At 56.7% G+C, this 11,291-nt stretch overlaps 1 protein-coding gene and 1 long non-coding RNA gene across 4 annotated transcripts; one reads left to right on the plus strand and one right to left on the minus strand.

The window, feature by feature from the left end:
* The first annotated feature begins 247 nt into the window (after nucleotides 1–247).
* Nucleotides 248–3,319, plus strand: LOC122186938. Of its 2 annotated transcripts, none has more exons than XR_006181212.1 (5): nucleotides 248–309; nucleotides 922–1,028; nucleotides 2,033–2,134; nucleotides 2,789–2,878; nucleotides 3,130–3,319. It is a non-coding gene; the product is annotated as an uncharacterized LOC122186938 (long non-coding RNA). The 2 variants fall into 2 exon arrangements; XR_006181211.1 differs by having other exon boundaries at nucleotides 2,033–2,122.
* Nucleotides 3,320–4,280: 961 nt separating this feature from the next.
* On the minus strand, nucleotides 4,281–10,576 carry ST6GALNAC2 (ST6 N-acetylgalactosaminide alpha-2,6-sialyltransferase 2). 2 transcript variants are annotated; one of them, XM_042884014.1, is made up of 10 exons: nucleotides 10,168–10,576; nucleotides 8,035–8,127; nucleotides 7,886–7,940; nucleotides 7,385–7,559; nucleotides 6,471–6,636; nucleotides 6,252–6,390; nucleotides 5,885–5,988; nucleotides 5,727–5,810; nucleotides 5,208–5,307; nucleotides 4,281–5,120 (listed from the first exon to the last, which is right to left on the minus strand). In XM_042884014.1, exons 1-10 carry the CDS (start codon nucleotides 10,290–10,292, stop codon nucleotides 4,893–4,895), a joined length of 1,269 nt encoding a protein of 422 aa, XP_042739948.1. In that variant the 5' UTR covers nucleotides 10,293–10,576; the 3' UTR covers nucleotides 4,281–4,892. The 2 variants fall into 2 exon arrangements, with proteins under 2 accessions (XP_042739948.1, XP_042739947.1); XM_042884013.1 differs by having other exon boundaries at nucleotides 7,886–7,943.
* Nucleotides 10,577–11,291: the final 715 nt, after the last annotated feature.

An 11,291-nucleotide genomic window follows, 5' to 3' on the forward strand; every position in this document is an offset into this window, starting at 1 on the left:
AGCACTGGGCACGGCAGGGCAGCATGGCCTCACTGCGGCCTGCCCCACTGGGCCTAAGGGAGCGCCTCTGGAAGAGCCAGGCCTCGCCCTGGTGAGGAGTTGTGCGCGTTTATTTCCTTATTTCTCAAGGAGCACTGAGGGCTCCGACGTTGCACAAGGCCGCGGGGACACGGCGCTGCACTACGCTTCCCGGCAGCCCCCGCGCGTCCATTTTCTCGCTCCCTCTCTCGCGAGACTTGGTGGGCGAGGTGGGCGCGCGCAGCCCGTTCTTCCGGTCTTCGTGACGACATGGCGGCGGTGCTGGTGGCGGTGAGTGGGGCGCGGCGCCATCGCCGGCAATCCGCGGTCGCGACGGCACCGGGGAGCGCGGGGAAGGCACGGACGGGAGCGGGGGGCTGTCGCGTACCATCACGGCTGCTTGCAGAACGCGAGGCCTCCGTGTCTTCTTGCGGGGAGGCAGCCTTTCGCCTCCCCCGGTGAGGCCTCCCCCGGTGAGGCCTCCACGGCGGCGCGGCGCGCCGAGAGGACACGGCCTCGCATCCGCCTCTCCCTCTGAGGCGCCCAGGCCGGGCCGTTAGGCCTGACGTGCAGCGATTCCTCCGCCGCGCGGTGCTCAACACCGCTGTGGGTTCGGCTCAGCGCAGCCGTCAGCGCAGCGGCTGAGCGGAGAGCCGCGCTGCAGTGCCCGAACCCGGCCGTTAGGGGGCGCTGCTGCCCGCCGTCCCCTCGCTGTGCTCATGGCTCCGCGTGCGGGGCGGACCGCGCGGTCTGGGTTTCGGCCGAGCCGGTGATGAGGTGGTTGGTTATCCCTGTCCGAAGCGTTCTGCTGTGGAAGTGTGACTCTGAGGCTCAGCGTCGGAAGCGAGGAGGTAAAAGAACGGTTTGTTATGTGGACTAACTCTTATCTCTCCGTTCTTTCAGGTGGCAGCATGTTGTCCAGCAAAGGGAAAAACACCCTTTGCACTCACCTTCCCGGGAGGGTGAGTCTTTCACCGGGCTGGCAGTAAGCCTGCATCAGCAGCACAAAGGTGAGAAACAGCAGCACTCAACTCCTCATACCTCAGTTTTCTCCTATTGCTGGGCTGTAGAGATCAGGCTTGTTCTGCTGTGTCAGGTGATACCCCTCTGGGCCCCTGGGGCTGCTGGGAGGAGGTATGAAAGCCTGATGGCTTGATGAATGTAATTAAGCCAATCAAGACTGGCTTTGTTGCAGCTGCCATCTGAGTGTGCAGCCCTTTGCTGCCATGTAGCGCAAGCTGAGAGGCAGCACACAGTGAATGGGAGCTTTAATGTGGTTGGTGCCCTGCAGAGCACCTGCTTGTCAGCATTGTTGGAGATGAGCAAGAGTAGAAGGGATTAGAAGTAGATTGGATGACAGCTCATTGTGGAGACGCAGTTCATCTCATGAGTGTGTTTGTCACAGAAGTAGACCTAGTGAAAGGATAATTGGTCTGTGTGCTTATCTGGAGGTGTGCTGGGATGGTTTTAAACTTGCATCGGGTTGCTGGGAGCAGCTCACGCAGACCAAAAGGTCACCAAAAAGGGACACTGGAGAATCCTTCCCCAGGACAGATGCATCTTTTTGCGACCTGCTTGAATGCATTTCCCAAGATAAATCCATAGATAACTTCTATCTCACATGAGTGGGTTATTCTCTGCGAGCTGTATGAGGCATTTCTGTACGATGAGAAGTCGCAGACTGCATGAACGGCATATAAAGGTCTAAACCACCAAAGCCTCTGAGCTTGTATTTTTTTCCTAAGGAAAGGTTTAAATAGCATCTGCCTCCCAAAGCCTCTTGTCTCGAGTGAAACAACTCGCTGACAAACATGCCCCTTGGTTTCTGAGGGACTGGTTTCTGCTATGCTAAGTTGAAGGCAAAGATTGCCCATCTTAGAAAGGAAAACTTGTCCAGTTCTTGCTTTGTGACTTGGGGCTGGTTTTTGTCAGTAGGGCTGGAGGAGAAACAAAGGCAGGACAATCTTAGCTTGGAGGGTTGTTGCTAACAGCATTCGATGCAATTTCCATTTAGGAGGAAAATGTTGTGCAGAACCCTGGGGTTGGATCATCCCCCAGAGGCAGCTTTGGCGAGAAGGCAGCTGTGAAGTCGGACCTCAAACTGGTAAGAGAATCTGTGAGTATTTCTGTTAATCTTACACTCTGATGTGCCAAAACTGCAGGCAGTGTGACTCATCTGCTGACGAGAACGCCTAATCTTTGAGCAGTTCCCAGGAAGGACACAGCTCACATGGCTGCTTTTGGGCGTCCGCGGAGAACTCGGGGAGTTGGTGAGAGCAGGGCAGGAACAGAGCCGGTGATGTGCTGTTATCCCTGTCTGACAACTCAGCTGTGAAGGAGATTGTCCTACTGAGGCTTCTGTGTTTGTTCCACTCTTCTGTCTCTGCAAGACGTAGGAGAACTGCAGTGATGCAGGTGCCCATGAGGAGGGCAGAGAGCAGCAGCTGTCCTCTTCTTCCTGCAGTTGCAATGCATGGCTGCAGCACAAGCACTTGTCTGTATGCCTGTATCTGCCTTAGGAGCCCAGATATGGCAAGACTGTGCAGGGACCATAATAATAAACATAGGCTGCTGTTGTCATAAGTATGGTTTAGTTCTACATCTTCGAAGAGCTTTTAAGTTGCTTGTCCAAACAGTAAGGCACATTTGGAGGGTAGATAAGCACATTTTAATCTTGCATAGTCACTAAATACACACTCTGCTAGAGCACTTTATCTCCAGGTGGCTGACAGCTGCATTCTGCTCAATAATTCCATGCTTTATTTAACAGAACTCGTGTCTGTTTGTAGAAGATCTGTTCTGTGCACTGATGGGCTGAACCAGCAGACTTGACGGCAGCACACTTCCGTAGGAAATAAAGGTTGGTATACAAAAAGGGAGGAGATGTTACTGCAGCCAGCATGGTGGCAGCTTTGTCAATACAGATAGGCTCCAAAAAGCAGTCACAGGGAAAAGCACATGGAGCTTTGGGCTTCCAAGGAGCAGGGGGGGAAAAAACAAAGCATGCTTTTGGTCTTGCAAGGGAGAGGTGTGTGCTCTTGAGTCAATAATGCACAGCATTGGGAACTTTTCAGCTGATGGTTGCTTCTGCTCTGGCTCTCTTTTCCACAGGACCTGGTGTGCAGCTGGAGGAAGGAGCAAGTGGTTCCTGCAGTGCTGTTTTTGAATAAAACAAATCATTGAAAATCAGAGAGTCAAGTCTTTTTTGGGTATCTGCTTTGAACAGAAATGGCTTTGGGCAAGTAGAAAGGATTTCATATTGAAATGCCTTCTGAAATAAGAGCAAGCGTGAGCTTATTCTCTGCCTCATACAGTCTCCAGATTTCATTGTCTTCCACAGGAGAATGCAAAAGTTGAGGAGATTGAACTCAGTAACTGTGACTATGGTTGGTCTGGGGCTGAGAAAGATGGGCTGCTTGTGGTCGGCTCAGGCGCCCCAAGATAAGGGAGCAGTGACAGGCAGCAGGGTAACATCAGGGTCCTGGGCTGCTAAGGTGAGAGATTGGGGTGCCTTAACCCCAGGCTAGAGGGAAAGAAACCTGTTTTAAAACAGAGGAGCTGTGTGTGAGTACAGCATGTTCTGGGCAGGGCTCATGGTGAGATGCTGCACCGTGTCTGCATTCCTTTTTCACAGCTGTTCTTTGCCACCTGTGGCACCAATGGGTTCAGAGCCACATGGGCTGTGCTCTCACTTGAGCTGAGGAGCTTTTGGTGCTCTTTTAGGCGATGTGAGAACCAGAGGCCGTGTCATGGAAGAGGTTTTGCTGAGTGTTTGTATGTAAAAACAGGCGTAGCAGGCTGCCATGGTACCATTGTGCAGTGTCTGCCACGAACAAAGGTTAATTGGAGGCGTACCTGAGAAGGCAAACAGGGCTCCGCTAGAGATTACATCTGAAGCAGGTCGAAGCAGCTGAGTGCAGCTTTGTCACAAAGGAGGATGGAGCTGGAGGGGAGCACGAGGTGCCCTGGCTCTCAGCCCTGTTATCTCCTGCCATATCTGCAATTGTCCCCTCCACCGTTCAGCTGACGTACAGCAAATGGCATCGAGGTGAGAAGAGGCTGCTTTCAAACTGCCCAGCGAGCCACTGCAGCCACCGCCCTGGGCGCTGTGTTCTTCCAGAGCTCTGCTTGGGCACCTGCAGCATCCCTGCAGCCCCACTCCCACCCCTAACCCACACTTCTGCCATTCCCAAATCAGAGCCTCGCTGTGTTACAGGAGGCAGGATGCTTTGTCCAACCCACCCCATTCACTAAACCAGGCGTAGAAGAAAATAATGACTCAATGTTCCTCTAATTACACCAAGTAATCAGATCACACCGCTCCCTTTGCTGTGCAGCATCAGCCCTGCAGCCACCACCACGAGCTGGAGGAGCCTCCACCACTCCACTGCAGCAGTGCTGGATTACACAGGACGGGGGAAGGGTTGAAGACCACCTCCCTGTGGGTTTCCTTTTTTAAGTACCACGCTGCTGACAGCTCTGCCCTGCAGGTTCTGCAGCCCACCCAGTGTGACTTCGAGGCTGTAACTCCAGAAAGTTCCAAGAAGTGAGGTCTGGCAGATGCGTGCTTCCCCAGCATCTCCTTCCAGCACCACGTTGCCCCACCTGCAGATGAATGCTGTGCTTCCCATGGGCTGCTGCTGCCCCACAGACATTCTCAAGGCATCAGGAGCTCACAGCCACGTGCAGAGGTGTCCCAAAGCCACGCTCAGAATCACAAATGAGATGCTGGAGGGCCCTGAGGAGTTGCAGGATTTCCCCGCCAGCCTTGGCTCGCCCTGCACCATCACCTTTGCTCTGCTGTCAGCTGCAGGCCCTGCTGCTCAGGCTGGCTTGCGGGTATGGGAGAGCCCTCCAGGGACAGAAGGAGGCCTTCAGGAAAGAGGAGAACTTCTGTGCCGTGCTGAGAGTCCTTGCAGTGGGATTGAGCTGCCCTCACGCTGATACAGCTCCATGATCCCCGCCTGGTGCAAACTCCTCCACAGCTCTGCTTCCAGCAGCATGTCGTGGTTGGCGTAGAACACCAGCGGCTTCTTCTCTGGCTCGTAGTAATGGTCAGAGAACTGCTCATAGTTGGCCGTGATGAACCCATAGGCACTGACCTGTGGGTAATGGGACAGGGGAAGAAGGCTGGCGATGGGCTCAGGGTGGGAGGTCCCCCCAGGCGCCGGGGCAAGGCGTCCCCTCACCTGGTCGCAGGTGTGCAGTGCTGTCAGCAGCATGAGCGCCCCAGTGCTGGGCATGTAGAGGTGGCCGTACTGCATGTCCAGGAGCTCTGACCTCAGGAACCTGCAGAGCAGAGGCAGCGCTGGGAGAGGGGCATGGCGTTAAGACCCCCCCACCCAAACAGCACTGTGAGGCAGGGCACCCACCAAAACGTGGCCTCTCATGGCATTTAGAAGGGGGAATATGTGGATGCTCTGATGTCTGCTGCTAAGGCTCAATACATTCTCTGCCATTCAATACATTCTCTGCCAGCTGCTAAAACATACCTCCCCTTAATTTAAAATTGCTCCAAACGAGAAACACTGAAAAACAAACCCAAATCTTTGGACCTTCCCTCTACTCCCATTAGAACAGTTCAAAACCGGCTATGAAATGGAGGGCCAGGTGAATGCAAGGCTGCATGAGCCTCCCCACAAGGAGGAGACGTGAGCACTGCAGTGAATGGGATCTGCAGGGGGGAACATCTGCCTCCTCATCCTCACCTGGTCGTCAGGTAATGCAAGAAATCGGGATGCAGCAGCTTGAACTTCTCTGCGGATGCTTCCAGTCCAAAATACTTCTGTGGCCTGCAGCAGGGAGAGAACTAGTGTCACCTGGGGTAGAGCTGGGCATGTCGTGGCCCATTGGTGAGTTCACTCACTCGTCACCCTTGTCCAAGCCCTCGGGGACCGGGCTGCCCTGAATGGCCGACCTCAGCATGATGTAATCGCGTGCGTCCGAGGGGATGAAGATATACTTCAGATCCTGCAGCAGGAACACAGGCATGGTGGGGACTGAGGCTCCTGAAGCTTGGAGGAGCCTCAGAGGTCAACTTATCACAAAATCATTAAGGAAGGACCATTAAGATCATTTGGTGTAACCAGCAACCCATCACCGCTATGCCATTAACCTCATCATTCAGTGCAACATCTGCTCTTTTCTTGAGAGCCTCCAGGAATGGTGACCCCCCACCCCCCCGGCAGCCCGTTCTCAGGGGTGGGCACCCTGACATACCCTCAGGGTCTCACCTTGCCCTGCGGTATCTGGCTGAAGCCATACGCCTCATAGGCAATGAGGGAGTTCTTCATGGTATTCACCGTGAAGCCGTAGAACGAAACCTTGGTCCCAACATCCTCCTCAAAGCCTTTGATGATGGCCCCATTGAGCCTGCAGGATTGCCATGGGACAACATCCGGGGCTGGGCTCACCCCAGCACCCACAGCCTCGCTGTGCCCTCCCAGCCTTACCTGAAGACCAGATCATGTGCATCGATGGCCCGGCCCTGCCGTGAGCCATTCAGGATCCCCCCATTGCCCACCACGGCGCAGCGCACGCAGCCCCCGGGGAAGCGGTCACGGCCAAAGAGCTGAGTGTTGGAGGAGCTGTTAAGGAGGTGCAGGGTGCTGCCCACAGCTGGATTGGGAAAAAAGGGAGAAGTACGTGTCAGCAGTGCTGGGAGCACTTCAAGCACGCGTGTGTGGATGGCTGCACCTCAGGTGGGAAGAATCACAGCATTGCTACGGTTGGAAAAGCCCTCTAGGATCTCTGAGTCCAACCCCAACCCACCCCCAGTGACCACATCCCTCAGTGCCACATCTCTGTGGTTCTTCAACACCTCCAGGGATGGCGACTCCACCACTCCCTGGGCAGCTGTGCCACTGCAGCACCGCTCTTTTGGAGAAGAAATCTCCTCTCCCAGCCCCATATTACTGACCCCGCTCCCCACAGCAGCTGCCCAATGCTGTACAAGGCACAAGGACACATCTGGACAGCCCCAGACCTGTGAGATGCCAGCGCCGGCCGCTTCCCCTCCTGACAAAGCCTTCTTGCAACCACCCCCTCCTTGCTCCCCCCATCCCCATCACTTCCCTGCTGGGGAGAGCAGTGAGTAGGTTTGGACTTGGAAGGGAAACAATCTCCACTGACAACAATGGAGCGGGTTGTCCGAGGTCTTCCGTGCCTCAGTTCATCATCATGCACACACTGGAGCTTTTATTTGGGGTAAATGTCACAAGATGCTGCAAAGTGGCATTTGCAGAGCTGTCCCCACCACCCCGCTCCCTGGGAGTGGGAACAGACTGAGATCCCCAGCTCCTCTGTGGGGTTTCTCCATTTCTGACCCTTTCTGTCAAGGTCCCCTTGAGCCCCCCAGGCCCCATACCTGCTTGGGATAAGCCCTGCCAGCCGTATGGGACACGTCGTGCCTTCAGCCTGTCCCACGTCTTGGGGTTGAAGTGTTGGTCCCACATCAGCACCGGGATGTCAAATTGGAAGAGCTCCTTAAATGCGGGGTCTGCCTTCACCGTGGCCACCACCGAGCGGGGGCACAGGGTGGGCTGCAGGGGGAGAAGGGTCAACACTGAGCCTGGAGAAGCCTCAGGAGGCACCAAGGGGAGGTTAGACCCAGGGACAGAGCTGCTCCTTTCTGGCTGCTGGAGGCACAGCGCTGCCTCGCGCCTCCGTGTCCCAAATGCAGAGCCCATCTCCTCAGGGTGCTGAAGGATTGGGTTTTATGGAGATGCACGTGAACATCTCCTACCCCGGGCACCTGGATGGAGCACAGGGACAGCCCCAGCTCACAGGAGCAGCCCCTCGATGTGGGGACAGGCTGGTGGCCCAGGGGACAGCACCAGGGACAACCCCACGTCCTGCTGATTGTCACCTGCTTTCCACTGGGTTTGGGCTTCTCCGGCTCTGAGGATGGTTGGGAGAACTCCCTGCTGGAATGGGAGAAGTATAGCAGTGAGAAGGGTTCAGGAGGCTCCCGCACACACTGGGGCCATCATGAACTCCCCCTCTCCCCCCATTTACCTCTTCACAGTCCCTCCGAGGTCCTGCTGGTGGCTGTTGTCTGGATGTGAGGTGTCTGGGCGGACCAGGAACAGCAGCTCTGGCTGCAGCAGGCTGCAAGGGGACAACAGGAGGGTGACACCGAGTCCTCAACACATTCCTTATCCTGACAGCCCCTGCCCATCACTGCACTGGGAAAACAGTGGGGCTATTAGGGCTCTGCAGGGGGGTGCAAGGGTGGCTGGGGAATGCTCTGATGCCCCACATCAGTGCCACCCCATGCTTGGAGACACAGCAGCGTGCCCCCACATGAAACAGGGGAACAAAATCCCTCTTGTGCCCATACCTCCACTGCCAACCTCTGGGGGATGCACTCTGCACCTTGGGGGGCTCAGAGCCCCATGGGTGCCCCTGAGGCAGCTCAGGGCCGGGCAGGAGGTGGGAGCCCACCTGTGGGGAACAGGCTCCCATTCATTCCTCCCTGTACAGAAGGGCCCTTCTGAGCAGCAGGTGCTTCCAGCAAAGCGGGGCATTGTGGAGCAGACAAGGGCTCCTTGTTACCTGGGATCTCAGGGACAGGTAGAGCAGGTGGGGAGCGTAGCTCTGCCTCCTCCCATACAGCAAGCATTAGGTTTCCTCCACTGTTCCCCACTGCAGGGGAGGGACACCTCCTCCCCATCAGCTCCATCCCTAGAGCTGATGCTCATACCCCACCTGCTGTACTGCAGCCATCTCCCACACGGTGCCAGCTGTCTGTGGCAGGGCTGCTGCCTAGCACCTCCTGGGATGCAGTGTCCCCATGCCCAGCAATGCTTGGCTGCCCCAGAAGATGACAATGGGGCTCTGGGAGGGGTGCGGTGCTGGGCACCATGAGTTGAACCAGGGTGCATTCAGTCCCTGTGGTGGCACTCATCAGTGTGGCATCTTTGCTCTGTGGTCACTCTCTGCTTCCAGCAAATAAATGGGAGAGCACACGCTCTGTCTGAAGCAAACGGTGCCAGAGCAGTTGGAGGTAGATGCAACAGCAGCATCTGCTCCATCCCATTGCAAAGGGCTGAGTGTGGGGCCTCCTCCCCAGCACAGAGCCCATGTGGGACACTGGGAGGGGCAGAGCTCCACGCTCAGGGCTCAGCACCCTCCCAAGCCCTGTGTGCCCCCACCAGGCTGCAGCAGGAGGAGACCTTGTACAAACTGTGCTCCCCAAAACGCAGCACTGCTCAGCCACCCTTTGTGCCCCAATGGGAGGAAAAGCCCGGAAGGTCACCCCATACTCGTGTTTAGCAGTAAGAAGTGCTGCACCTGTGGATTTCAGTCCCAGCTCAGTCCTGTATCAGCTGCCAGAGCAGCGCTGGTGGCTCCAGGTTGGTATTTTTGGAGGCACAAGCAGAGATTACAGGGCAGTGTGTTTGCAAATGCTGGGAATCGGAGCCAACGGGACACGAGCTGCACTTTGGTATTGGGATTAAAGCCAATGGGAACAATCCCAGGAGAGCTTTAGAGCCGTCGTGGGGTTCAGCTTCTCCTCTCAAGGGCACCCAGGCACGAGCCCAGCACTGTGCAGCAGCTCCTGCCCGGGTTGTGAGGTGGGATGGGTGCACAGAGCTCCCACTGGGGGAGATGCAGCCCCAAGGCAGCCCATCCAGCTGCATCCCAGTGCCTCCCTGTGCAAACCGGCCTGCACCCAGCTGCCCCTGTGTAGGACCGGCTGTGGTCCTACAGAGTCTCCCCTCTGTCCCATAGCACTGTCCCTGCTCTCACAGCCGTGCACCCGCGGCTGCCCAGCGCCCAGCCCAGAACTGGGGGTGCTCAGGGGAAATCCGAGGGACAGCAAAGGAGGAGATGCCCATTGCCGGAGTCTGGGAGTTTGCGGGATGCCGGCAGCCGTGCCCTGCTCTTGCAGCTGCGGTGTAGGGTCAGCCCTTCACCCTGCAAAGCAGCCCCTTCCAATCCTGCTGCCGGCGGCGCTCTGATCCCTCACCCTGAGTCCACGTAGGGACCCTGGCACAGCAGCCTAGGAGTCCCATACAGGACCCAGGACACCCTGCGGGGGGGGGGCGGGGGAGAAACAGCCCTTCAAACAGCGAACAAAGCGGGCACGGAGGGGCCGAGCAGCTCCCAGGCCCCCCAGATCCACCCCACACGCATCCCCCGTACCTGGCCGCGACCCTCGGGCCGCTGCGCAGCTCCATCGTAGCGTAATAGTGCCTGTAGAGCAAAAGGGACGAGGTGAAGGCTACGAGGAGCAAGAAGCAGAAACGCTTCCAGCGGGGGAACCCCATCGCTGCTTTCCGGATTGGGTCCGCGTGGATCCGAAAGCGGCGGTGCTGCGCTGCTCCCCGCAGCCGGGACGGTCGGACGGACGGATGGATGGATGGACGGACTGATGGATGTTCCCGAGGAGCGGTGGGAGGAAGGAGGGTGTGAGCCGAAGGGAGGAGGCACTGGGCGGACTGGTTCAGACTCGCTGAGAAGAAAAAAAAAACCACCACTTTTGAGCCGCTTTTGCTGCGCGCTGGGGGTTAAACATTGACTCAGCGCGGCTTTTGCGTTTGTTTTTTCTTTTTTTTCTCGCCTCCCTTTCACGCCACCCCCTCGCTGAGCACAAATCGGAGCTTTCTCCCTTTTCCCGTAACTTTTTCATCCGCTTCTCACGTCCGCCGCTCCCACGCCGGACCCCGTGGGCGCATTGCGGCCACCAGAGCTCAGTCTGTAAGGGCCACGTTGGGGCGGAAAGAAATGGGGAGGGGAAGGGAGGGGGGAAAAAAAGGGGAAAGGGAAAAAAAAAGGGGGGGAGGAGGGAGAGAAGGGAAAAAAGAGGGGAAGGGGGAAAAAGAGAGCCTGCCCCAGCGCTGCTGGAACTGCCCCCAGCACCCGCAGAGGAGCTGCGAGCGGAGGGCTGGAGCTGAGCCTGGCTGCTTTCCGAAGGAAAACGTTCAGCTTTTTCTTCGAGGGTATTTCCAGATACGTTTTGCCAGGTTCATCTAACAGAAGAAAGCAAACCAACTCCAAGCAATCTTTTTTCTTACGCTGTGGGACGGCATCCAGCATTGATATCTAAGGGTTGCCTCAGCTCATGTGATTCCTTTTGACCCTTCGTTAATCAGGGCTAATTGTTACCCACTGTGTGGGTAAATCACAAAGGAGTCAGTGTGGCTCAGCCCTGGGGGAGCAAAGCAGCAGCAGGCTGGGGAAAGCCATGGGTTTGCCGTATGGAAATGCCTACAGCCCTATAACACAGCTCTGCTGCCTTCCTCCATCAGGGTGGAGGAGCTGCTCTG

The sequence above is a fragment of the Lagopus leucura genome, unplaced genomic scaffold, assembly GCF_019238085.1.
Source record: "Lagopus leucura isolate 7727_CA_CO unplaced genomic scaffold, USGS_WTPT01 Super-Scaffold_100040, whole genome shotgun sequence".
Taxonomy (NCBI): domain Eukaryota; kingdom Metazoa; phylum Chordata; class Aves; order Galliformes; family Phasianidae; genus Lagopus; species Lagopus leucura.

Excerpts from the sequence above, each read along its gene's own strand:
- ST6GALNAC2 (XM_042884013.1), bottom strand. The coding sequence starts at position 10,292 with ATGGGGTTCCCCCGCTGGAAGCGTTTCTGCTTCTTGCTCCTCGTAGCC. Across the intron at positions 6,637-7,384 it reads GCAGGGCTTATCCCAAGCAG|CTGTGGGCAGCACCCTGCAC; the intron begins GTATGGGGCCTG and ends TTCCCAATCCAG. Across the intron at positions 5,811-5,884 it reads GGCTTGGACAAGGGTGACGA|GCCACAGAAGTATTTTGGAC; the intron begins GTGAGTGAACTC and ends TCCCTGCTGCAG.